The sequence below is a fragment of the Martes martes genome (genome assembly GCF_963455335.1).
Source record: "Martes martes genome assembly, chromosome: 7".
Classification (NCBI taxonomy): Eukaryota; Metazoa; Chordata; class Mammalia; order Carnivora; family Mustelidae; genus Martes; species Martes martes.
In genome coordinates, this window is record NC_137894.1 from 136,368,337 (window position 1) to 136,394,719 (window position 26,383).

General features: G+C 48.1%; 1 protein-coding gene and 1 pseudogene across 2 annotated transcripts in view; one reads left to right on the forward strand and one right to left on the reverse strand.

Moving 5' to 3' along the window:
• LOC308346742 (large ribosomal subunit protein eL32-like) overlaps nucleotides 1-19,668 on the reverse strand; it is an 80,446-nt pseudogene extending 60,778 nt beyond the window's left edge. The window contains exon 1 of the transcript in view: nucleotides 19,500-19,668. The product of the transcript in view is annotated as a large ribosomal subunit protein eL32-like (transcript). The remainder of the gene's footprint in view (nucleotides 1-19,499) is intronic.
• Nucleotides 19,665-26,383, forward strand: part of LOC308346104 (uncharacterized protein C14orf132) — a gene marked incomplete at its 3' end in the record, with an annotated part of 44,000 nt that continues 37,281 nt past the window's right edge. Inside the window, exon 1 of the mRNA XM_080808713.1 lies at nucleotides 19,665-19,693. Coding sequence (XP_080664839.1) covers nucleotides 19,667-19,693 — 27 coding nt within the window. The 5' untranslated portion in view covers nucleotides 19,665-19,666. The remainder of the gene's footprint in view (nucleotides 19,694-26,383) is intronic.

Sequence of the window (26,383 nt, forward strand, 5' to 3'; positions counted from 1 at the left end):
TTGAAGTTTATCAGTTTTGTTGATCTTTCCAAAGAACCAGCTCCTGGTTTCACTGATCTGTCCTATTTTGTTTTTTTGTTTGTTTGTTTTCATTTCTATATCATTTATTCATATCATATATTCTATATATTCTATATATTCTTGAAGTTTATCAGTTTTGTTGATCTTTCCAAAGAACCAGCTCCTGGTTTCACTGATCTGTCCTATTTTGTTTTTTTGTTTGTTTGTTTTCATTTCTATATCATTTATTCATATCATATATTCTATATATTCTATATATTCTATATATATTCTATATATATGAATATATATATTCATATATATATTCTATATCATATATTCTGCTTTTTTAAAATATATTTTTCTTGAATCTTGAGCTAGGCCTGTATTGCTATAAACTTCCCTCTTAGAACTACTTTCACTGCATACCAAAGATGTTGAACTGTTCTGTTTTCACTTTCATTTGTTTCCTTGTGATTTTTTTAAATTTCTTTTTGATTGCCTGGTTGATCCATTCATTGTTTAGTAGGATGTTATTCAACTTCTGTGTTTATGCTCCTTCCAGATTTTTTCTTGTGGTTCACTCTAGGTTCATAGCATTGTGGTCAGAAGGAAGCATGGTATGAACTTAGTCTTTCTTAATCTCTACAGACTTGTTTTGTGGCCTAATATGTGATCTATTCTAGAGATTGTTCCATGATGCAGCCACTTTGGAAAACAGTTTGCCAGTCCTAAAAATTGAAATACAGAGTTACCATCATAGCCAACAATCCTACCCTAAGAGAAATGAAAACATATCTATACAAAAATTTACACATTAAGGTTCATAGCAGAATTACTCACAACAGCCCCAAAATGAAAACATCAAATACCCATCAATTGATGAAAAGGTAAACAAAATGTGGTCTGTTCATACAATGGAGTATTTTTAGCCATAAAAAGAAACGTCATAGTGATACTACAACAATGATGACCCTTGAAAACATTAACTGAAGGAAGCGACACAGAAGGCCATATAGTGTGTGATTCCATTCATATGAAGTGTCTTAAATAGGAAAATCCATAGAAAGAGAAAACAGATTAATGGTTGCCACAGCTGAGAGAAAGAAGAAATTGGGAGCAAATGCCATTGAATAATGAATAATGAATAATGAATGCTAATGAATTCGTATGGGTGTGATAAAAGTGTTCTGGAATTAGACGGTGATGCTGACTGCACAATTCTGTGAATACACAAGAAACCACGGAATTGAATGCTTTAATATGGTAAATTTGAAGAGACATGAGTTATAGCTCAATTTTAAAAATCTGTACACGAATGGTTTATAGTGGCTTGTTTGTAATTGCCAAGCAGGGGGAGGAGGAGGAAAGAGAGAGAGAGAAGGAGAGAGAGAGGGAGGTGAGGGGAGGGACAGAAAGAAGGAAGGAAGGAAGGACAGTCACTTCAAGTTACTTAGGTGGACAATGGATAAACAATCTGGTACACGCATGCAGTGGAATGTTTTTCTCAACCATTAAAAACAGAAGGAACTGCTGAAACACAGCACCATGGTTGTACCTCAGATTCATTAGGTGAAGCAAAAGGATCCAGACACAAAGGGCTGCATACTCTAGAATTCCATTTCTAGGACCTTCCTGCAAAGACAAAACTGTATGGATCGATAACAGGTCTGTGGGTGCTTGTGAATGGGGGTGTGGGAGTGGCTGTCTACAAAGGAACATGGTGAGAGGTACTTTGGGGAGATGATGGAACTCTTCTAGATCTTGACAGTGGTGGGGGTTCCACGACTGCCTACACGTGTCAAAACTCACAGACGTGTACGTTGAAAAGGATAAATTTGACTTTCTGTGCCTTATAACAATACAGAATGTGAGTAATTTTTCTTTAATGTCTTAGAAATCTTACGTGTCAGTGTTTGGAACACCACCTCATTTTCAGAGTGCTGCAGACACACCGCACCATGGATATATCCTAGTTTATTTATCCATTCCTTAACTGGTGAGCACTGGGTGTGTTTCCTTTTCTTTCCTACTCTAGCATTGCTTCCATAGGTATTTCTGCACTTGCCTCCTTACATCGTATTTTTATTTTCCATTTTCCAAAAACACACACATACAAATGGAATTCCTGTGTCACATCTTACCCTTAGTGCTCTGCTGACTATTGACAACCTTCAGGAACTCTTCTTCCCAGTGGAAGCCTAGAACATCTCCTCTATGGTCCAGTATGGGACTGAATACTGAGCACTGCTGCTCAGTTTCATTGTCTAAGGGTTGGTTACTAATTTTTTTAAGATTTTATTTGTGTGAGAGACAGAGAGAGAGAGAGCTAGCACAAGTGGGTGGAGGAGCAGAGGGAGAGGGACAAGTAGACTCCCACTGAGCAGGAATCCTAACACGGGGCATGATCCCAGGACCCTGAAATCATGACCTGAGCCAAAGGCAGAGTCTTAACGAACTGAGCCTCTCCCAGCCTGTGTGGCTTCTCATATCTTGCTCTCCACTTGCCATCTGTGTTCTCCCTCAGGACTAACTCTGCCTAGCCCCCTATGACTGATAACCCAGCCTTCACCTCAATGCCAAATTCTTAAGAGAGGGAGCATCTAATGGGCCCGCTTGCAGTTAGATATCCATTAAGCTATGGGCAGGATCACAAGGACCCCTGGTGCCGGAGCTAGGGATGGAACAGGGTCTCTATGGAGGTAATATGGAAAGGAAGGACATGGTAAGCAGCTCCAGAATAGCCTAAGACTCTTTCTGCAGAAAATGTAGACCATTTGTGGAGCCCAAGTTAACAGCATAGGAAATAAAGCAGAAAAAGCTCCTAAAAATTATGTATGAGCAATTTGCTTGAATCCATCATCTCATTTTATCCTCAAATTACCAGTGACACAGGTACCGCGATCACCCCCATTTACAAGAGAGAAAAGTACAGCACAGAGAGGCAGATCAGTGACCAGCTGAGTCGGCCTCAGGCACTCCTGACCTCGGTTCTGTACTGCCTCTGAAAGACACACTGACCACTAACCCAGCCTTACTAGAAAGAGGAAGTCTGGGGCCTCTCGACCAGCTGCTGTACAGCAGGGTGAGGCCCTAAGCCTCTTGATGTCTGGCTGGTGATCTTTCTACCACACCAGGCTCCTCTGAGGGTGTCTAGAGAAAACACCTGGAAAGGTGTCATGATGTCAGCTGCTTTTCTTGCCCACACGCTACTTCTGAGCCTTAGGTCACCACTGTGGCAATTGAAAAACAGTTTTGGATTGAGTCCCATTGGTGTGATGTGGACACAGACCCTCAGCATCACTATCTTTCAGTTCATTAGCGGCAAAACCTCCCCCAGGGCCTCATCTTAAAAACTTACAACTCCCCACTAGTGTGGAATGGACAGATGTGCTGCCTCAGTCAGCAGGTCCACAAAGGCATCCATGGTGATAATGCAGGCTCACTTGGATTGAATGCATCAGCAGATACCCAAAGTGATGATTTTTTCCGCCTGAAAAACAATTACCTAGTTAGCTTAATATCCAGTACTGGGAATCAAGGTCATGGTCCTGGGATTCTCTTCTGCTTCACATGCCTGTTTCTCCCAGGCCTCCTGGGGTGTACAACACCAAGAGAGGGCAGGATGCCAACAATACCCAACTGTGCCCCATCAGGTGGCAGAGAACTCTTTCTAGAACAAGGCAAGATGGCACCTTTCTGGCCAATAAGGCAAGGTAGAGCCCGTGGCTGAACTACTCATGTCCAATCACTCATGCCCCACCTTGTTGATGTCAAGGTTGGTTGAAATGTGTGGAGGATGAGACAAGAACTCCCTATAGAAAAACTGAAGATGGCCAATTTATGATGGCCTTGGCATCTACTTGGGACCCTTGTCTACAGGACGCTTTGAGCCAAAGACTAGGGAGTGGATCAAGCAGGCCAGTGCTTTAAGAACACACTGAAAAGAGCAAGGACCTGGAGCCCCATGAATGAATAAAAAAGAAGTCAATTAACTAGTAAACTAAGATTTATTATTTATTGAGCACATTCTATGGGCAGCAATTTTCATGGATCCTCTTTTTTTTTTTTTAAAGATTTTATTTATCTATTTGACAGAGAAAGAAATCACAAGTAGGCAGAGCGGAGGCAGGCAGAGAGAGAGGGGGAAGCAGGCTCCCTGCCAAGCAGAGATCCCATGTGGGACTCGATCCCAAGACCCTGGGATCATGACCTGAGCTGAAGGCAGAGGCCTAACCCACTGAGCCACCCAGGCGCCCCTTCATGGATCCTCTTATTTAACATTCATTTATAAAAACCCTCCAATGTACTCATTATTCTCACTTTAGAAATAAAACTTTGGATTCCAGGTCCTGAGATGTCACCACTGCAACACCCAGGACTGGGCACGGTGATGCCACATGTCAAAATTCTGCAGAGCGTTTATAGAATATGGAAAATTCCATACATCCTTGGATATCCCTCTTCAATAAGAGAACTCTCTCTCCTTTTATCTATATGCAAAGTATTGATAACTCTCAACCAACACATATAAACAGAAAATTCCACATTTAAGAAATCAAATCAGATCAGATCAGATCCAGCTCTGAGTTCTTCTGATTAAAGCTTCTAAGAAGCTTCTGATATCTAACACTGGAGGACCCATTCCTTCTCCCTTCTGTTACACCAGAAACCCCAAGGCTTACTCAGACCATAAAATTTGGGGAGAGACCTAGCTCCCTGCTTTGTGACACCTGTATCCACCACCCCCATGGATAGAGGCTGTTTTTAGGAACAGAGCTCAGGCATCTCCACTCTGGGAACATGCAAAATCTGTCCCTTTCTGATCTCATGGCCACTTCATACTCTTCCTCAAAGCTCAGAAATAAACAATCCCTCCCACTGTGAGAAGAACCAACTTAATTATGAAACACAAAAGCCATTAAATCCTCTTTGAGCCGAGAAGAGTCCCCACCTTAGGACTCAAAGCCTGGCTGCCCATCCTACTGGGACAGGGAAGGGGACAAGTCCCTCTTCGCTCTTATTGAGGTATCTCCCACAACCCAAAAAAAAAAAAAAAAAAACCAGAAACCAACTAATTTCTCAAAGACTCACCCTGTCACATCTGTTTTCCCATTTGGGCTTCTTTGAATAGAGCACCCAATAGCTAACAATAAAATGGCTGAAACACTGGAAAATATTTGCATTTTATAGATGAGAGACTAAGAGCTTCCCCCAAGGTCTCTGAGCTTCTAGAAAGTTTATCAGAGTTTCAAAAGTTGTTCCACTCTGGGTTCAGAAGCCCAAAGATTGCTAGATCTTATTTCTAAACACCAATCACACTGACGGAAACTAAAGCTTCTTTGAAAAATGTCTGTCTTCAAACTGGGACAAAAAAAAGTATGATATGAGTCTATAACATCAAATTGTGTCTTAAAAATATATCAGTGCTAGAAAGAAAGAAAGAAAGAAAATGTAAAAAGGACACAGAAACCAAAGTAAACCAACTTGAAAGCGTTACCAATGGAGAAATCTGAGACAATGTGACCATCAAAATAATGTAGTTACTCTGAAGTAAATTATGTCCCTTCAAGTGTGTGTATTGGGGTCCCCCCCAAGGAGATGGAGACTTCAGAGGTAATCAGGCTTAGATGAGGTCACGTGGATGGGGCTTCATGATAGGATCAGTGCTCTTTCTTATAGGAAGATACACCAAGTACACTTTCTGTCTCTCTCCACATGTGGGGACTCATCAAGAAAGTAGTTATCTGTGATCCAGAAAGCAGGGCCTTGCCAGAGACAGAATCAGATGACACCTCGATCTGGGACTTCCAGCCTCCATAACTGTGAGAAATAATTTTCTGTTATTTATAAGTCACCGGGTCTAGGTATTTTGTTACAGCAACTCAAGCGGACTAAGACACCAGCTAAGTAAGAAACATTCTACAAAACAAAAATGCCAATGTCCAGAGAAACAAAGATAAACTCATGAAACATTCCAGGCTAAAGGAGAAGAAAAAGCAATGAAAATTAAAAGCAATGCTTAATCCCAAAATGGGGTTCTGGATTAGAATAAGAATGACCCTAAAGGAAATTGAGACAATTGATGAAATTTTAATAAATCCTATAGATTAAATAACAATATTATAACAATATTATATCAATGTTAAATTGTCTGGTTTTGATCATGATACTCTAAGAAATAGTCTTGTCCTTAAAAACACACCGTACCTATTTGTGGATTAGAGATGCCCAGTATCTGAAACCTTCATCTCAGATAGTTCAAGAAAAAATTAATGATTTGGATATCTAGAGAGAGGGATAATAAAGCTAATACAGCCAAATGTTAATCATTGGTGAATCTGGGTGGTATATGGGAGTGCTTCGTAGGATTCTCATGACCCTTTGGTATTTGAAGTGATGTCAAAATAAAGAACAACCCTCTCTAGAGCTCAAAGATAATTATATTCACTCATATACACCCTGTATAGGAGGAGGAAAAGCTAAATTCAGTCCAACAGTGACGATCTCCACACCTCAATGGCTAACTAGGTCCACATTTCTGTTGGGTTCACACAGCTGTGGAAATATTGCCGTTGGTGATGGGGAGTTTTCTGAGTCATTCTCATGGGCCAGAGGGGAAGATCACTGACGATCTAACCCTGGAGAAATTCCCAGGGCTCTTTTATTCCAAATGCCCTCACCTCAAGAATGAGCTTGAGTTCTTCAATGTCAAGATTCTTTCAACTGTAATGGCAAAAACTCAATTCAAGCCTGCTAGCAAAAGAGAAGATTTACTGGCTCACTTCGCTGCAGGTTCCGGGATTCCAGAGTGCCAGGGGCTCAGAGACTGCTGCCCTGTCTGTCTCACTCTGTCTTTTCATTCTGATGACCGCTGCCTTCAGGCGGGTTCTCCCTTCGTAGGAGGAAGAAGCTATCAGTGGCTCTAGACCTGCCCTCTATCCCCTTCATGGCCTCGGGGAAAGGGAACATCTTTTCCCTAGTAGTTGCAGAGGAAGTACTCTCTTGACTTTTGTTGGGTTAATATTTCTACCCCTGAAGGACTCTTGGATGTAATCATGGGTTGTCTAGGTTTTGGATCACGGAGCGACCCCAAAGGCTAAGAAGGTGGGTGGCAGAGAAGCTGTCATTCCGATCAGACACTCTGTGTGAGGCTGGGGAGGTCTTTTCCCCACAGGAGAAACAGGGTTCCGAGAGCAGAAAAGGCAAGGATGAATGGGGGAGGGGAAAAACAACATGCCGACTCCACCTTGCACTTTGAGTCCCCAACCTACACATACCACAGCTTTCCCACACCTTCACAATGTCTCCACCCAACAGGATGCGACGAAATAACGTACAATCCAACACTGACCTTTCCCCCAGCCTGAGACAACCTAAAGCCACGTCCAGATCCAGATCCAAATCCACGACTCTTGAGTGAATTTCATGAATCTCGATTAGATCTGATTATAATCTCCAGGTGCCCAGCTACCGTACGGCTGAATGATACATTAAATCTCTCTTCTAACACATCTCTTATACAGCAGTGGAGACAGAAAAAGAAAAATTGCAACAAGACTCCCCTTGGGAAAAGAAGACAAGGAGAAGCAATATAAGACTACTACTTGTTCCTATTGTTTACCTTAGGGATGGTCACAGGGACTCCCTCCTGGCAATGAACAAGTCCTTGGCGGTCACCTCTGGCAACCCCTCATCCACCCTCTGAGGAGATCCTCCTCATGTGTTGACCATCATTGTTGGGTCAAGAAGGATGCTCCTTTGAATGCTATATGTCTCTGGCAATCCAATTTCTGATCAAGGAGGTTCAAGGCCCCCTGATTACCTCCAGGGACAAGCAACTCAGGCTTTCAGTTGTCCACTACTGGGATTTCTCTAGAAGCCCAATGACCTGACAAGTTCATTAAGAGTCTGGTCTGTTTGTTTCAGGGCACGTCCTCAGATCAGCACCCAAAGTTAGAATTTTGCTTGTGCTGGGGGTGTTGGCATCAAGGCCATGGCTTGCAAATTCTACAGATGGGAAACAGGCCTACCCCTGTTCTCTTATCTGTCTCTCAGTCAACTTGTATTATTAACCATGGGCAGAAAAACTCTCAGGAAAGGCAGCTTTTATTCCCCCATCATGTCTGGGGTGGGCCAGCTTCCAGCAAAGCTCATCTCTTTCTTGTAAGAACTTACTGAAGTCCACGACAAGCTTGCTCCAATATCCTTTCTCTGCCACGCCCCCTTAAAGCGAGTACCAGCAAGCACACGGCCCCTATCCCAGGAGAGGCAAGTGACTCTCAACCAGCTGGCTGGCTCCAAATAACTTCCCCACTGTAGATTGAAAGATTGTCCCTGCTCCACACCAGTTCCCATTCAGCGAACACTTCATCTTAGGTTCTGCAACACCCCACTTCTGCTATGAATTTCAATACTGAGCCAGATGTTTTGGTTTCAGGACACAAAACTCGTGTTTATTTTCTCCAGGGGCGGGGAAGTCCAAAGGTAGATGTACCTTCAGGCACCACAGGATCCAGGTGCTCAGATGATGGCCCTGGGAAATTTCTTCCTTCATCTCTCAGCTCTGCTTCCCTGTGGGTGGGCTTGGGTAGGAAGACAACCACTGGGCCCTCCAGATCTGCATTCTACCAGCTCAGCAACTTCACAGAGAGACAGCTTCTCTTTCCAGGGGAAACACTAAGGCTAAGTCTCATCGGACCAACCTGGGATTGTGTGTTCACTCCTGAATCAAATTCCCGTGGCAGCTTGGGGGTGGCGTCAGTCCTGGAGGGGCCACGTGGACAGAGAGCTGAGGACAGGGATGACCCAAGGATGACCCTGGGGATGTTGTCATCAGAAGAGAGAGAATGTCTGCCGAACAGACACAAACGACATACCTCCCCTCTCAGTTTCCAAACTTCAGTGGCCGCTGTCCCAGGGGAGCAGCAAGAAAAGGGGAATGGACAATTCTGCATCACCCACTGCATGGCTTTTATCAGCTTATTTTTTCAACATAAATGTTGGAGCTCCTGTTATTACAGAGCGTAAGAGCAGCTAACTGTTCTACGGTACCTCGTGTTTCCCAGGCTTCACACTGTTTGTGTGTTTACACGGCTCCCAACTCGGCAGGGTGAGTCCCATTATGACTGTAAGAAACTGGAGCAACGAGCACGTCACCCTTCCATCCGCGGCAGAGCTGGGCAACCCTGTTAGGTTCCCAGCGCTGCTGTAACCAAGAACCACAAACCGCGTGCCTTGAAACAACGGAAATAGAGTCCCTGACAGTCTCGGAGGCTGGAAGCCTGAAATCAGCGTGTCAGCAGAATCAGACTCCTTCTGAGACTCTAGGCGGACCCCCCTCTTTCTCTCCCCAGCTGCTGGTGGCAGCTGGCTGTCCCTGAGCTTCCTTGACTTGCAGCCGGGTGTCTCTGTCTCTGCCCCATCATCACGTGACCATGGCGTCATCTCTTCTTACAAGGACACAGTCACATGGGATTAAGGCCCACCCTAATGACCATGTTTTAGCTTAATTACATCTGGCAAGACCCTCCTTTGGAGTCAAGGCCCTTGCACAGGTACTGGGGATTAGGACTTCAGTATATCAGTATATCTTTCAGCATCCAAGCCAGGCCTGGTCCCAGAGTCATCTATTACCTCTGGTCTCAGATCTGGGAGACAGCTGCTGGGATCCCAGAGGTGAGGGAGCCAGGTGTGGACGCTCCAGGGGCTTTTGTGGTGTAGGGAGAGACATAAGGTAAGGAATGAATGCTCTGATGAGGGTGGAAACAGAAACAGCACCACCCAGCCCCTGGCAGGTTCCTGGAGGAGGGGATGTCTGCATGGAGCCACAAGGGATAAGCAGGGTGTGGGCAGGAGAGGGCAGGGACAGGAGGGAGGAACAGGTTCCAGGCAGAAGGGAACAGGACAAAGGTTGGGAGGGAGAGGGAACTGGGCTCTTTGGATTTGTCAAAACAGTTCCTTGGGACCAGAGCGGAGAGATCAGAAGGAAGTGCAAATAGCAATCTGCATAGGCTGGCAGGGGCAGACCCAGGAGTGGGGGAAAGCCATGCCCAGGAGCTCAGATGCTGTCCAGGATGTCACCAGGAGCCACGCACCTGAGGGCATGTGCTGGGCTCTGCTAGAGGTGCTGGTTTCCATCCAATTCTCACTGTCCTGCGGAGTCGGTGACATTAGCCCCATTTGACACAATGGTGAAATTGAGGCTCCCAGAGGTCACAGCTGTCTAGGTAGAATCAGAGGCCAAAAGTGGCTGGTCTCTGACCCTGGAAGTCCCCTAGGGACACATCTTTCTCCCCTGGGGGTTGGGCTATGAAGCAGGGCCAGAAAACAGAGCACCAGGCCAGGTGCTGAGTTCAAGTCCCGTCCCTCTGTTTCTTAGCTCATGACTTCGGGCAAGTTGCTCTGCTCCCTGAACGGTGCCTCCCACATGCAGGCACCTCGGCCTGGCAGGGCTTCTGCCTGGAGTGGCCAAGGAGGGCACAAAAGGGCTTGGGCAATGGATGCCCAGGAAAATGGGGGCAGCCTGGTGGCCACGTGATTCCAATCATCATCTTCCGTCCGTGTGACTTCCTGGGGGAGAGGATGGGAAGCAGCCACCAGGGGCAAGCATCCTCCTGTGACGTCACAGCCCTGCCACCCTCCCCAGCAGACCCACACTGTCCCCCACCATTTCCTCCCAATGCAATCAGCGCTTTAATTAAAATCAGTTCATCAGCCTCCGGAGGTGCAGCCAACAGCAGAAGCAGAAACAGCATTTACCTTGAGGAGGCGGTGCCTGGAGTCGGGCAAGTTTCCTGTGAAGAGAAGCAAGTGGGGGGTATCTCGGCAAGACTGAGCTGGGGGCTTGGGGAGAGGCAGACACTTTTCTCTCTGTGTGTGAGAGACACGGGCAGCCGCGCATGGGTTTCTGACTAAGCATTCTGCACCCCAGCCCCCTGCGGAGGATGGAGATGCTGGGGTGGGACCGGCGGCTGTCTTCCCCAGTCAAGGAAAGACCTGGGGCCGGAATCGAAATCCCTCTCTGTTTGGTCAGCTTGGGAAGCTGTGGACTTAATTTTGGTGAAACTTGCCCCCGGGGCTGGACCACCTTGCCTGTCCTCTCTGCTCAGCCAGCCCACCCTCAAAGGCCACAGAGCTGTCCCAGACCCCTTCACCCTCCCGCATCCCACCCCAGCACTGCAGACGAGCTCCGTTCCCAGAAACAGAACGCGAGACCCATATACAACTTTACATTTTCTAGCAGCCCCATAAACAGGCGAAAAGGAACAAGTGAAATCAATCTTAATCATACATTTTATTTGGCCCGGTAGATCCAAAAAAATGTCATTCCAACATGAAATCAATAGTGAAAATCATTACTTGTTTATACTATGCCTCCAAAATCCTGTATTTTATACTTATGTCTCAATTCGGACTTGCCCTATTTCCTTTTCTTTTTGAGGATGGTTGACGCACAATGTTGTGTTAGTGTCAGGTGTACAACGTGGTGATTCAACATGTTGATACGTTACGCTACACTCCCACAAGTATAACTGCCGTCTGTCGCTATTAACAGTGTCGTGGACTATGTTCCCTACGCTGTGTCTTTCATTTCCGAGACTTAGTCATTCCCTTACTGGAAGCCTGCCTCTCCCAGCTCCCTCCACCCACGTTTCCTATGCCCGTGCCCCTGGCAACCATCAGTTCGTTCTCTGTAATTACAGGTCTGGTTCTGTTCTTTGTTTATTCACTTGTCTTGACTTTTAGATCCCATGTATAAGTGAAATCATATGGTCCTTGTCTTTCTCTGTCTGACTTATTTCACTTAACAGAATACTCTCTGAAGTCCATCCAGATTATCACAAGTGGCAAGATCTCATTCTTCTTTAGGGCTGAGTAATAGCCCATTGTATACACACACACCACATGTTCTTTATCCATTCATCTCTTGATGGACATTTGGGTTGTTTCCATATCTTGGCCCTTGTAAATTATGCTGCAATAAACATGAGGGGAAATATGTCTTTTTGAATTAGTGTTCTCATTTTCTTTGGTAGTAGAATTGCTGGATTGTACGGTATTTCTATTTTTAATTTTTTTTTTGAGGGAGCTCCGTACTGTTTTCTGCAGTGGCTGCTCCAATCTGCGTTCCCACCAACAGTGCATCAGGTTCCCTTCTCTCCACATCCTCCCTGAGAATTGTTATTTCTTGTCTTTTTGTTTCTAGCCATTCTGACAGGTGTAAAGTGATATTCCACTGGGGTTTGATGTGCGATTTGATTTATGACATTGAGCATGTTTTCGTGTGTCTGTTGGCTACTTGTATATCTCCTTTGGAAAGACGTCTTCAGGTCCTCTGCCCATATTTAATCAGATTAGTTTGTTAGCATTGAGGTGTATAAGTTCTTTATATATTTTGGATATTATCCCCTTATCAGATGTATCATTTACAAATGTCTCCTCCCATTCAGTAGGTTGCCTTTTGGTTTGGTTGGCGGTTTCCTTCACTGTACAGAGGCTTTGTATTTTGAAGTAGTCCCAAGTGTTTATTTTTGCTTTTGTTTCCCCTGTCTTAGGAGATGTATTTAGAAAAATGTTGCTATCTCTGATGGCAGAGAAATTACTATGTTCTTTTCTAGGAGTTTTCTGGTTTTAGGACTCACATTTAGGTCTTTAGTCTGTTTTTAATTTACTATTGTATATGGTAAATAGTCCAGTTCCGTTCTCTCGCATGGAGCTGTCCTGTTTTCCCAACACCACTTATCGAAGAGACTGTGCTTTTCCCCATTGTATATTCTTGGCTCTTTTGTTGAAGATTAATTGGCCATATAATTTCAGGTTTACTTCTTGGTTCTCCATTCTATTCCACTGATCTACGTGTCTGTTTTTGTGCCAGAACCATACTGTTTTGACTGTGATACCGGGATTGTGATTCCTCCCGCTTTGCTCTTCTTTCTCAAGATTGCTTTGGGTATTCGGGGTCTTTTGTGGTTCCATACAAGTTTTAGAATGATTAGTTCTAGTTTTATGAAAAATGCTGTTGGTCTTTTTATAGGGATTGCATGAGATTTGCAGACTGCTTTGGTGAGTACGGACATCTTAACAATACTCATTCTCCCGGTCCATGAGCGTAGAATATTCTTCCGTCTTCCATTTGTTTATGTCCTCTTTGATTTCTTTCATCTTTAAGCGTTCACAGTACAGGTGTGGTTTCATCTCTTTTATTAAATTAATTCCTAACTATTTTATTTTTTCTGGTGCAACTATAAATGAGAATTGCTTTCTTAATTTCTCTTTCTACTATTTTGTTATTAATGTATAGAAATACAACTGATTTCTGGGCATTAATTGCGTATCCCGCAACTTTACGGAATTCATTTATTACTCCTAATTATTTGGGGGGCAGTCTTTAGGGTTTTTTTAAGGTACAGTATTATGTCAGCTGCAAATAAGGCCGGTTTAAGTTCTCCCTTACTTCACTTTTCTTGGCTGATCACTGTGCTGACTGGCCATATTTCATGGGCTCAGTGGCCACACGTGGCCAGTGGCTACTGTATTGGATAGTGCAGGTCTGTCTTGTGCTTACATTGAGGGAATAATCATCTTCATTTATCAACTGGGTACATCTTCCTCCTGTGGAACTAGGACCCAGGGAGGACGTATTCACCCTCTAGAGAGCCCGGCACAGTGCCTAGCTCTTGGTAGGAGCTTCGTCATTGTTTTGAAGTAAATGAAAGATTCATCATGAGGGACGGTCGCTCTGCCCATAATATGATATGGCGCTAGGAGATGTGGGCATGGCAACGGTCCAGGAATCCTGCCCCAAGTTCCCTTCTCTTTGCCACGATGTGGAAGCCCCGCATCAAAGAGGAAACAGTGCCACGACAAGTAAAGTTCCAACATCTGGCACTCACTCATTTTAAGTATCAGCCCTGATGTGTGTGGACCAGCAAAGGAAAGCAGGTAAGTCCAAGAAGGGGAGAGGGGGCCTAGAGCGAAACACTTCACTTCCTAAAGCCCCCGACTTCATTTCATCCCTTTGTTTATTCAACCATAAATGCTTATTAGCTCATTAGTTTGTTCATTTAGGGAATGTTCCCAGCATACTTCATTTAAGCTAGGCTTTTGCTAGGTGCTGGTGCGTTTCATGAATAAATAAGAAACCATCCTATCTCTTGCTCTGTAATCCTCTGGTGAACTAGTTCTAGCAGAACTGGTGTTTAAACTAGAATAAACAAGCAAACGAGCAACGCTTGTATAAGGCTAACACCTTCCCTTTCCCCTGTGGACTTTTTTTTTTTTTTAAGTTTTATTTATTTAAATGATCTCTCCATCCAGCACAGGCTGAAACTCACAACCCCAAGATCAAGAGCTGCGTGTTCCTCCGACGGAGCCAGCCAGGCACCACATGTGGACTTTAACTAAACTTCCTTCTCCCCTTCCACTGACAGCACACCTACTATGTGCCAGGTAGAGTGCTAGACCCTCTTTCCACCATCTCATTCAATCCTTCCATTTTTAGGGATGAGTCAACTCTGGGTCAGAAAATGTAGGTAGCTTGCCTGATGGCTTCCAGCTAGCAAGTGGCTGAGCCCAGAGGCAAGCCTGACCCTTCAGCCTCCCTAAATGCGGGGCTTGGGACCCTATGGCAGCTCCTTGTCTTTGCTCTTGAAGCTCTGCCTGGCTATAGGGCCCAGCACATGGCAGGTGCTCTGGAAATGCAGACTGAATGGATCAACGGGATACTCGTTGAATTAGAGAATGAATGAATGACTTCTTCATCACTTTGTGATGATTTGTTTTCAGACTGGTCTGATTAAAATATAGGTTCCTGATGGGAACAGAAGGCACATGGACTCTGCAATCAGCTGGGTCTGGGTTCAAATCCTGCCTTGGTCCACATTTGCTGAGAGACCCAATCGAGGTTCTTAACCTCTCTGAGGCTATGTTTTCTGAGGTTTGGGAGCAATGTACGAGAGATTCTATGCCTCACAAAGTGTAGGTGCTCAGAAAACACCTGTTAAATGGAATGGCATTGAATTGCAATTTGATAAGAGTCTTAGGGAGGCTGGGGAAGAGAAAGCTTAAGATAAAGACAAAAGAAGCTAGCATCAGAGTCGTTCAGGAAGCATGTACAATCCCAACTGCAGCCCGTCTTCCTGAGAATGAGATTCAGGAGGAATCCGGCTCATGAGCCAGACATGGGGGGCAGGGGGCGAGAAGCTAGGGCATCACTTTTTGAGTGTGATCACCTTGGAGCATTCAAATGGTCAGAAGAAATGGGTCTCACAGCAAAGGTTGCAGAGGAGAGAGAGTGAGCCAGGCCTCAAAGGACAGAAGGATTTCCTGTGCATTTCACTGTCTCCACCACGGCCCTGGATTCTCTCTGCCTGCTAAAGGACAGGTGGGTCCTGGGCCATCTCTGCTCCTGTGAAGGGCCTTGAATAATTGATCAAGTCACTAAGTGAGAAGCTCATGAATTCTTAAACCCTTTTAAGGGCCTCCCAGGAAGGGAGGGCATCCCCTCCAGGGTCTCTGTGGCCCTGCGGTCTCTCCATCTAGGTCCTGGATAAAGCAAATATCAGGGTCAGGCCCCCCTGTGTGACCTTCAGACTGACAGCTTTTTAAGGAATGGAATGTTTCCCCTCGCAGGATCCCCAGTTCTCTTCGCACATGGATTCTACACCAGTAATTGGCATAAGGGCAGTCTGGAGACTGTCCCCAGGACCCAAATCCTCTAAGTGGAGCATGCATGGTTGTATTCCCTTCCCCCAGGCTAAACTACCAGGACCCAGAGCATGCAGGTGACTTAAAATTTGGCATGCTTGGGGTGCCTGAGTGACTCAGTGGGTTAAGCCTCTGCCTTCAGCTCAGGTCATGATCCCAGGGTCCTGGGATCAAGCCCCGCATCGGACTCTCTGCTCAGTGGGGAGCCTGCTTCCCCCCCTCTCTCTGTCTGCCTCTCTGCCTACTTGTGATCTCTGTCTGTCAAGTAAATAAATAAAATATAAGAAAAAAAAACAACTTGGGATGCTCAAGGCCCTGGCAGATTGCCTCTCCCAACAAGTAAATAAAATTTTTAAATGGAGAAATGTTATTGAAAAAAACAAAGTTGTTTTTTTTTCCTGTTTGTTTTATTTTAAGAATGGATTACTTAAGCTAGGGAAGGCTTCCTGGAGGAGGTAGCTTTTGAAATGAAACCCGAACCATCAAAAGAAAGATCTGGAGAAAGACAGCTGCAAACAGAAGGAATAACAAAGACTGTCTGCCTGCAGGGAATCATACTTGGTGTGTTCCTAGGACAGAAAGAAACTCAGTGTGGCCAGAGCACAGTGAATGAGAGGGTTAGTGGGGTATAACAGAGACAGAAGACTGGATCTACTGGCCCTCATGAGGCCTCTGGGGAAAAGAGCAAAGATAACCCTCTTTGTGGATAGACATAGCCCCTTATCCATACACAAGATTCCACAAGAGGAACATAGCTGAATTTTAACCCCTACTTGCCTGTCTGCCAGGCACCTTTGTGCAGTGTGGAACATGCAGAACTGTACCTGGAGGACCTGGGGAGTGCCATTAGTTGTCTGTGATGGAGCTGGACAGAAGGGGAAAATCATAGCTCAGTGCTGGCCAGGTTAAATTTGAGATACCATCAGCCACCAGGAGAAGTTGCTGAGTAGACAGATGGATATGCCCACCTGGAACTCAGGGCAGAGGTCTGGGTGTCCTCACTGGATCATCACACACTTGGATGAGGCAATCCGGGGACAGCCAGGTCTTCCTGTGAGGTGCTTACTAGTCCATGGGAGACGTCAACAAGGTGCTCTGAAATCAAAATTTAAGGAGACACTCCTTCCCAGGATCACATAAGTGCAGAGCTGGCACTTGAGAGTGAGTACCACCTTAAAATTTGTGTCTTCTTCAATCTAGTTCCATCCTGTGTAATTCAATGGAGAAAAGATAGTCTAACAACTGAAGGTGCTGGCCCACTTGGACACTCACTTGGGAAAGAAAAAGAAAAGGACCTCACACTTCCCTTCACACTTCCCTTCACACTCTAAATAAAAATAAAAATAGGTCAGAGACGTAAACATAAAAGCTAGAAGTACGAAACTTTAGGGAGGAAAAAAAAAAAACAGAGAAAACCTTCATGACCTTGGGGTAGGCAAAGATTGCTTAGGGTACAGAAAGCATGAACCATAAAAGAGAAAAAAAAATCAATTGGATTTCATCAAAACTAAGAATTTTTCTTCAGAAAAAACAACAACAACAAAAAACCCCACCATTAAGAAGATCAAAACACCGAAGGCCCAGAAAGACTGTGTACGGTATACATATCTGACATAGAACTTGTTTCCAAAACACATAAGGAACTCTTACAACTCACTGATAAAAGGACAATTGATCCAATTTTTTTTTCCAGTGGGTGGAAGACTGGATCCGACCCTTTGCAAAAGAAAATATACAAACATCCAAGAGTGAGTAAGTTAAAGAGATGTTCAAGATCATTGTCATCAGGAAAATGCAAATGGAAACCATAATGAAGTACTACTTTCCACCCCCTAGAATGGCTTCTGTTAATAACAATGCCAAGCTTTCTGGGAGAACACAAAGCAACCGAAATTCTCCTACACTGCTGGAGGGAATATAAAATGTACGAACACTTTGTAACAGTTTGGCAGCCTATTACCAACACAAAACTAAGCCATTGCCCTTTGAAAATGGAAACAAGATGTCTATACAAAGACTTGTAGCCAATGTTCAGTGTTTTAGTCATGATGGCCAAAACCTTGGAGACAACTCAAGTGTCCATCAGCAGGAGAAAAGATACAAACAAGACTGGTCCATATACACAGGGTCTGTATTCAGCAATCACAATGTAACTACCTACATATGCCACACCATGAATGAGTCTCCATGGCTGAACCCCAAAGCCAGACCAAAAAAAAAAAACAATAATCTGTATGATCCCATCTATATAGAAATCTAGAAAAGATAAATCTTACTGTAGTGCTAGAAACCTGATCAATGTTTGCCTGAGCCTGGTGGGTATTGACCCTAAGGGAACAAGAGGGAAATTGGAGGGGTGAGTGGAATGTTCTATATCTTGATTATAGTTCTGGTTACAAGGGTGTATATATGTATCAAGACTCATTGACGTGGACCTGTAAAATAGATACATTTATATAAATTATACATCAATAGGGTGAGTTAAATACCTCCACTCAAGGTTTTGTTGACAGCCTTTTAAATCCTCTGGTCCTCCTTGTTACTCAGAGAGCGTGGTTAACATTAGAATGTTTCTTCTATTCAAGGACATTGTAGTTAAAGAGATTGGTTCAGGGCAAGGACATAATGAGCATTAAAAATGAACTGGGGGGGGGGGGGTGGGCGTTTGGGTGGCTCAGTCCATTAAGCGTCTGCCTTCAGCTCAGGTCATGATCCCAGGGTCCTGGGATGGAGCCCCATGCTGGGCTCCCGGCTCAGAGGAGAGTCTGCTTCTCCCTCTGCCTCTGCCTCTGTGATCTCTCTTGCTCTCGCTCTCTCTCAAATAAATAAATAAAATCTTAAAAACAACAACAACAACAACAACAAGAATGGACTCAGGAGTTGCGGTGCATGGGGGAACTGGGGCCCAGAGAGAGGGGCAACACTTGTCCAAGGATACACAGCCCCATCCTGGTATGGACTACAAGGTGTTGCTCAGGGGAGGTTTGGGTTTTAGAAAAACCTAAATAAGCAGAGGCAGATGTCCGTCCGTCAATCCCTCACCTCTTGTCCTGTCTGTTTTCCTTCACAACTGAGTCTGGGGTGAGGTCAGGATGCCTCCCACCCTCCACCACCCCAGCAAGGCCAGGCCCGCCAGGCAGGCAATTGCACAAACCCTAGGTCTGCAGAGCGCCTTCTAGGTGAGATGCCTGTGGTCCGCCCACTCCCCCCACCCCGGGGTTCAGTCTTCACGAAGCAGCGAGGTCCACCTGGGGCAGGTCTCTGCACCTCCATCATTGCCCACCTCCCCTCCAGGGGCTCGGGGAGGAGCCATGACCATGGCTGTCTGCTCTCACTACTCTTATGGAACCTAGAGTTAGTTCTGCTCAGAAAGTGAGGCAAGGCAAGGAAATAAAGAACAAGCCAAGCTAGTTTTTAAACCTCCTTGCGCCCAGTTCCAGGGCCTGAGGCACACTGAGCTCTGGGCACAGAGCTGGCACAGAAAGCTGGGTCACCCTGACTCTGACCCTCAAACCCCGAGCAAGACAGGCCAGCCCCTACGGGGCGCCAACAGCGTTGTACTTGGGGTCCAGGCCGCTTCTTACTCCCATCAGCTGGGCGACACCGACCTCAGTTTCCCCACTTGGCCCCCCAGGCAGGAGAGGATGTGGGACGCGCGGGGGGTTCCGCCGGGCCCCGCCCTCGGGGTGGGACTGGGGGCGGTCACGTGGAGGGGCTCCCGGGCCCCCGAGCCCCGCCCCGCTCCCCGCCTCTGCCGAGTCTGGGTCTGGAGCGGAGCGCGCAGAGCCCACCGAGGCCGCCACGCCGAGGCTGCTGAGGTCCGCGGGGTCGCGGGGTCCGGGGTGTCTGCTCGCTGCTCCGGCCGTTCCCGGCCAGCTGTGCAGGCGGCTGGACCCGCAGCAGCAGCAGCGGCGGCGGCAGCAGCGAGGACTCGAGCGCGGGCGGCAGCGGCGACACCATGGATCTGTCCTTTATGGCCGCGCAGGTAACGGGGCGCCTTCCCTGCGCTCCCTGAGCTGCAAGTTTGGGGAGGTTCGGGGCCACAGGCTCGCCCTGCCTGCACCGCGGGCCGCGCAGGGAGGCTTCGAGCCGGGCGGTGGCGCCCGCCGGGGATCTACGTCCCAGTCCTTTGTCCGGAGCCGGGCATCCCCGACCTGATTTCTAGCGTCCGCGGCATAGAGCGCGGCTCCCGGGGGGTGGGGCCGGCCGTGCGCCCTGAGAGCGCAGGGCCGAGCTCTTCCCAGACGGCTAGGGGCCTGGGCGTTGCGAGGCGACCCCTCCCTGCTCATCCCCTCCCTGCCGTCCCCTCTCCAGGACCCGGGCCTCTCCCTCAGGGCCGTGCAGCCCAGATCCGTGCAAACCCGGGTGGGCGGGCACCCTCGCTGTTCTCCACTCCCTATCCTCCCGAGACGCGGGAGACCTCGGGCGGCCCCCCACTCAGTCTCCCCCATTAAGTGGAGACCACAGCCCCCGCAGCCTGAGGAAGGAGGTGAGACCGGCTCTGTGACCAACCAAGCGCCAGAGCGCCGCTATCCTTTTATCCTTCTTTTTCCTTTGTAGGGAGTCTGTAGGCATCAGTGCCCAACGCGACCGTAACTCTTCCCTTGACACAAAACAGGTTGCCAATGTCAGGAAAAAAACAGATGACCTCTCGTCACCTGATCCCTGCTGAAAGAGAGTCCCCTGGAGTTCTGAGCGTTGGGTCTTTATGTGTTCCTGCTCAGCTCTCCTGAGCTAGAACAAAGACAGGCAGACACCCCCTTTGCAGAGCTGCCTGTGTCCTCTCCCGGGACCCAGTGCCGACGACCGTCTGGTTCCAGGGAAGATCGCATTGGGTCTGGGCGAGTAAATCCCAGTGTACCACATTCGCACCTTGTCCCTTCTATGAGTTGCTTATGTTGGGAGCCCAGAGGAAGGCAGGCCACTGGGGGTCCTCTGTCCCCTGCATATGTAGCAAGGGCCCCGCTGGTGTTTAATTTTCCAGGGGATGGATTTGAAGAGAACACTTTCCTTTCCCACCCCCCAAATTTCCCCCCCAGTGGAAGCCTCTTGAAAAAGTAATAGCAAAATCCAGGCTGTATGGACAATGAGTTCCCGAACACAGTCATGGAAGGATGCGGGATCCCCAGGATGGTTCCAGATCCCAGCTCTAGGTAGCCTCTTGTTTAGTTTTCCAAAATGTGCCTTGCTCCAGTCAGCAACACTGGTTTTTGTTTGCCTAATTTTCCGTCTCCTGTTCCTAAACCCTTGTTTATAGATATTGTCATGTGGGCATCATTTTAGAAAGTGGTGACTTTAGCTACAGGTTAACTGGAGTGGCCTCACCAGATTTATGTCTAGGGGAGACAGGAGTTCGCACACACCTGTCTCTGCCTGCCCCCTGCGGACCCCACCAAACAGCTTGCATCCATGGTTACAAGATGAGATAAATTGATCGGGGCTAACCCTGGGGCTGGCTGGAGCTTTGGAGGTTGCTATGGTAACCCGACAAAATAAACATAGGACTTTCCACCATCTGTAGGCAGATCCTGCACAGAGATTGGGCTCTTTTTTCTCTGTCTCTCTTTTTTGTTTACTCTCAAGTTTTGTGTGCTCAGTATATTCCTGCCAACCGATATTTGGGCATTGGTGACATGCTCAGTCCCGAGTCAGTTGCAAGGAACAGAAACACAACGAGCCATCCTAGGGAGAGAGCCTGAGGTTTATGGAGCACCTGCTGTGTGCCCGCCATTTGCACACTGTATTGTAGTAAATCCGGACAAGTCTGTGATATGGGCACTGTTATTCCCTCTTTCACAGATCAGGATATGAAACTTGAACAAGATTAAATAATTTGCCAGCTCGGTGCATGTCCCCACACATCAGCAGTGGACAGTTTGACAGGGAAATATTAATGCCTCCATCTACTTGTTTGGCAAAAGTGCCCAAAAGCTCATGCCAAGCTCCGTGCCGGGCATATGGGGTGGGACTGGGGTGTTGGCGACAAAGTGAAAGGGGATGTATGCAGGTTTTCTTTCTGGGTACTTACAGAGGACTGGAGAAGTGATGGGTCAGGCCGTGCCCAGCAGGGGGAATGGATCAGGGGATCAGAGCCAACCAAGACGCTTGGCACATAGTAGGCCTTCGGCAAGTTTCTGTTAGGTGATTGGACAGGGGTGAGACCAGATGGATGTGTATCGTGAAAAGGCAAGAACAGGAAAACAGTGCCTTTGTTGTGTTGGATGCCCCTCCCCCCCGAACACATGTCATCGTCAGGACTTGGAGGACTGGAGTTCTGACGGAGTAGAACTTCAGGCAGATCTCCCCTCGTGGGCTCTAGGCAGAGAGGCAGGAGGAGGGAGGCCCAGAATATAGTCACAGACTCCTTCAGGAAGGCGGAAGGTAGGAGCAGAGGACATCTGGGAGAGGGGGGCTGGGGCCAGGTCACAGAGGTGCCAACCTTTAAGTGGGAAGTTCACATGAATCAGTGGGCTGTGGGAGCCATTGCAGGTCGTTGAGCAGGGAATGGTTTATGATTGAAGCAGTGCTTTGGGAAGATCCCAGCCCCAGTGAAGCGGAGAGGCTGGAGGATTAGTGGAGCCAGAAGCACCCACCCGCTTGATTAATTGAGGGAATGAAGCCAGCTCCCTGGGACTCCAAGAGCTCCTCCCCCTCCGCAGGGTTGTGGACTGTGATTCCTGCTCCTGGCTTTAAAGGGCCAGGGGATATAAGCCATTTCAGAAAGAGTGGCCTCTCAAACGCTAAGCATTACAAAGACATGCTTTGTGGGTGGAGGGAGTGGACACCAGTTCTCCCGCAATTCCCCAGCCGCAGATCCCGCCCTCACTGGCGTGGGTGCGTGGGACTGTGTGAGGGGGTGTGGAAGAAGCTGTGACCCGACCTCACCCCTGAGCCCCGCAGGTGCTCAGCCACCCTTTCCTCCATCCTGGACACACCCCAGCCCCTCTCTGCACAGTTCCTGGGTCCCCAGACCCCCTGGAGGGTTGAGCACCTGTTTCTCTATGGTCAGCGGTGGCCAGAGGGGTAGGGCTGTGCAGATGCCCAGGGAGCTGGGGACGAGGAGGACAGCACAGACATTGAGGACTGAGCCCCAAATCCCTGTGTCATTGGTGGGGTGGCTCTTACTGCAAAGATGGCCCTGTTCCCTCCCTCCCCATCATGGTTCCCCTGCCCTTAAATCTGGGTTGACATCAGTGACTTTCTTGACCAGGAGAAGGCAGTGTGAGTGGCATTCTGGAACCTCCGAGATTAGCTTTTAAGGAGACTGCAGTGTCCACTGATGACTCCTAGAATGCTTGCTCTAGGGAAAATGCAGAAAGCCTGAGACCTCCACAATGAGACGAGAGAGTGAACATTTAAGGGACCTGCCGTGTGGGCAGAAATGAACAAGAGATCACAGGAGCGCTCAAGGCTGTAAGGTCGAGTTGAACGAGCACACACAGGGCACACGAGCTCAGTCCTGTGTTTGTCCTGTGCCACCCCTACAGCAACTAGTCTAAACCCAGGAGTTCCCGACGTTACTGCCACGAGGATCCCCTGGGAGCTTGGAAGACCTGGGCCTCCACCCCACCCCCCCCAGTGCTCCCCTCAGAGTCTCAGCTGGAATCGGACATCAGTACCTTCTGCCGTTCCCCAGCAGATTCCAGTGTGTGGTCTGGTGGGGGGGCTCAAAGCGGAAACCGCACTTAGAGCTGTCTCCTTCCCTCTCCTCTGGATGGAACAGGTCCTTGGCTCCCTGGTGCCTTTCAGGTCACAAAAGGTCCTGTGGTCCCCGGAAGCCAACTGAGTATGGGTTCAGCTACTTAAAAAGTGAGACCCAGAATGATAACGTGGGGGCTTGCTCCAGAATTGAGGTTCCCCCTTCCTCCTGCCCACACCTGCCACAGGTGGGAGGCCCGAGGTCGGGGAGGTGGCTCTGCGAGTCCCGTCCTGCAGACAGGGAAGAAGGGGAGTGTCAGGATGGCTCAGCCGGCGAGCCGAGGACCAGGCGTGGAGCCCCAGCCTTGCAGCTGTCCTGCACGGGGGTTCACCACCTCTCAGAGCAGACCCAGCGCCAGGGTGCGGGGGTGCGGGAGGAACCCAGGGCCCTGCTGTGGAGCAGCCCCAGGGGATCCTCAGTCCCTGAACACAGAGTGTTGTGCTTATGTCCATTTTTTAAAAGAGATTTTGTTTATTTGAGAGAGAGAGAGACAGCATGAGCAGGGGGAGGGGCAGAGGGAGAGGGACAAGCAGGCTCCCCACCTAGCAGGGATCCCGACACGGGACTCAGTCCCGAGACCCTGAAATCTTGACCTGAGCCCAAGTTAGACGCTTAGCCAACTGAGCCACCCAGGCGCCCCATGTTTATGTCCATTTTGATTTTGATTTTGATTTTTTTTTAAGATTTTATTTATTTATTTGAGAGACAGAGTGAGAGAAAGCATGAGAGGGAGGAAGGTCAGAGGGAGAAGCAGACTCCCTGCGGAGCTGGGACCCCAATGCGAGACAAGATCCGGGGACTCCAGGATCAAGACCTGAGCCGAAGGCAGTGGCTTAACCAACTGAGCCACCCAGGCGCCCCTATGTCCATTTTTAAACATGTTCCTAAGGAGGACTCTACTAGTTTCCTGGGGCTGTCCTAACAAAGGGGCACAGAGTGGCTTGCAACAGAAAAGTAATCTCTCCCAGTTCTGGAGGCCAGAAATCCAAGATCCAGGTGTTGGCAGGGCAGGGGTCTCTAAAGTCCCCGGTGGAGAATCTATTCCAGGCCTCTCTCAGCCTCTCAGAATTGCCCATGGTCCTTGGTGCCCCTTGCCTGTGGCTGCATCTCTCCGATCTCTCCCTCAGCAAACGTGGCATCCGCCCTGTGTGTCTCTGTGTCTCTTCTCTGCTTAGAAAGACGCTGGCATACTGGGTTAGGGCCCACTCTAATGCCCTCTGTTTAACTTGACTACACCTGCAGAGAACCTAGTTTGAAAGGAGGTCATGCTCACAAGTATCAGGAGTTAGGGTTTCAAGAGCATGTTTTGGGGGGAGACACAGTTTACCCCATAATAACATCTGAACTCCCATAAAGAATCCAAATCTTGATTCTTGGGTTAGTGGCCATAGGTCTTTGAGAGGCAGGAGGCAGATCACTTGTCTACACCTTAGTTTCATCATCTGTGAAATGGGCACAAAATCGCTTTCCCAGTGGAAGTGTTCACGTAGTCCTTGAGCTTCCTGTGGGCCAGACCCGGAGCTCTGGGGAGGAGAAGGCCACGGGCCTGCTGTGTGATATGTGACACGGTGTGGGTAAAGGGCCAGACAAGACACCTAACCCACAGGTCAGGGAAGGCTTCTAGAAGTTTGAATTGAGCGGTCCAAGGGATGCCTAGCTGTTATGTAGACAAAGAAGGAGGGAGGACATTTAGGCAGAGGGATTGGCATGCACAAACGTTGAATGGGATAGGGCTTGAAATAGTGTCTCGTGTTGGGCATGGGGTTTGCAAGTCAGGGCATTTGGGTTTTGGTGGGGGGGGGCAGGTGGGGAGGGAGTGGGAGACTAGGGCCAGATAGGTGACTCATGCAGTGGAGGAGAAGGGGTGGGGTGACCCACAGAGCAGAGGGCTGGCCTAGAAGGGGGCACAGGCAGCTCTAGCCCCTAGCTCGTGCCCCACAGACACACAGGCCCAGGGCTGTGGGTTCTTCCAGGTTTTCAAGGAAACTGAAAATTTGGATTTTTTACATGCAGCCTGGATTTTTAAATTTGGCCACTCATTAAAAATTTTTGGTAAGCCAAGCACCTGTGCTGTGAACTGTTTCAGTTACTTAATGTGGGACCAGAGTTTGGGAAGGATTTGGCTCAGCCATTTGTCTCTGCTCAGTGGCAGTGGGGTCTGGAGTCGAGACTTCCAGCATCGTACACACGTCTGGCGACTCTGTTCAACTTGACCATTCTCACCACTTGGCCTTTCGTCTTGCTGATGTTTCTTCAGGCAGCTGGGGTTTCCTCCCAGTGCGATGGTCTCCTCGTGCCGCACTGCCTTCCCCCTGAACGGGCATTCCTGGGTAGAAGCTGTGAGATTTCCTATAAACGAGCCTCGGAAGTCCCAGAATGTCAGTAACTGTTCATTTGGCCAAGAAAGTCCGAAGGCCAGCCCCAGTTTCAGTGGGAGGGATCAGGTTCCACCTCTCAGTGTGGGGAACAGCGTGCACATCCAGGAGGGATGGAAGGAATGGATATCTTTGGGGACTGGCTGCTCCGGGGCCCAAACCCGGCAGGTGCAGGATTGGTCCTGGGGCTGCCCACACGTTTGCCCTAGACGAGGAGGATGTGTGTAGAACTTGGCAAAACCTTGTGAACTGCCAACTCCAAGAGAGAAATAAATTACTGCTAAGGAGGTAGGCCTTGACGTCATTAGGCTGAACTGCATCAAGTTGCTGATCCTTGGCCATTTTTACCTGACAATTTCATATAGTTCAGCCTAATTGGTGCTAGCTGGTAAGACAGTAAGTTCTTGAGTTATGGAGGAAAGGAGGGGAGGAGACGTGGAGAGGGGGATCAGTACCCGCTGGGGAGACCTGAGGGGGCTTCCTGTGTTTGAAGAGAGGGGGTCTCCCCACCCCAACCCCAAGAGACAAACACACACACTTCTCCCCTCAGCTGGGCTTTCAGAACCTTGACCTTGCTGGTGGGAGGACACAGTCACTCCTG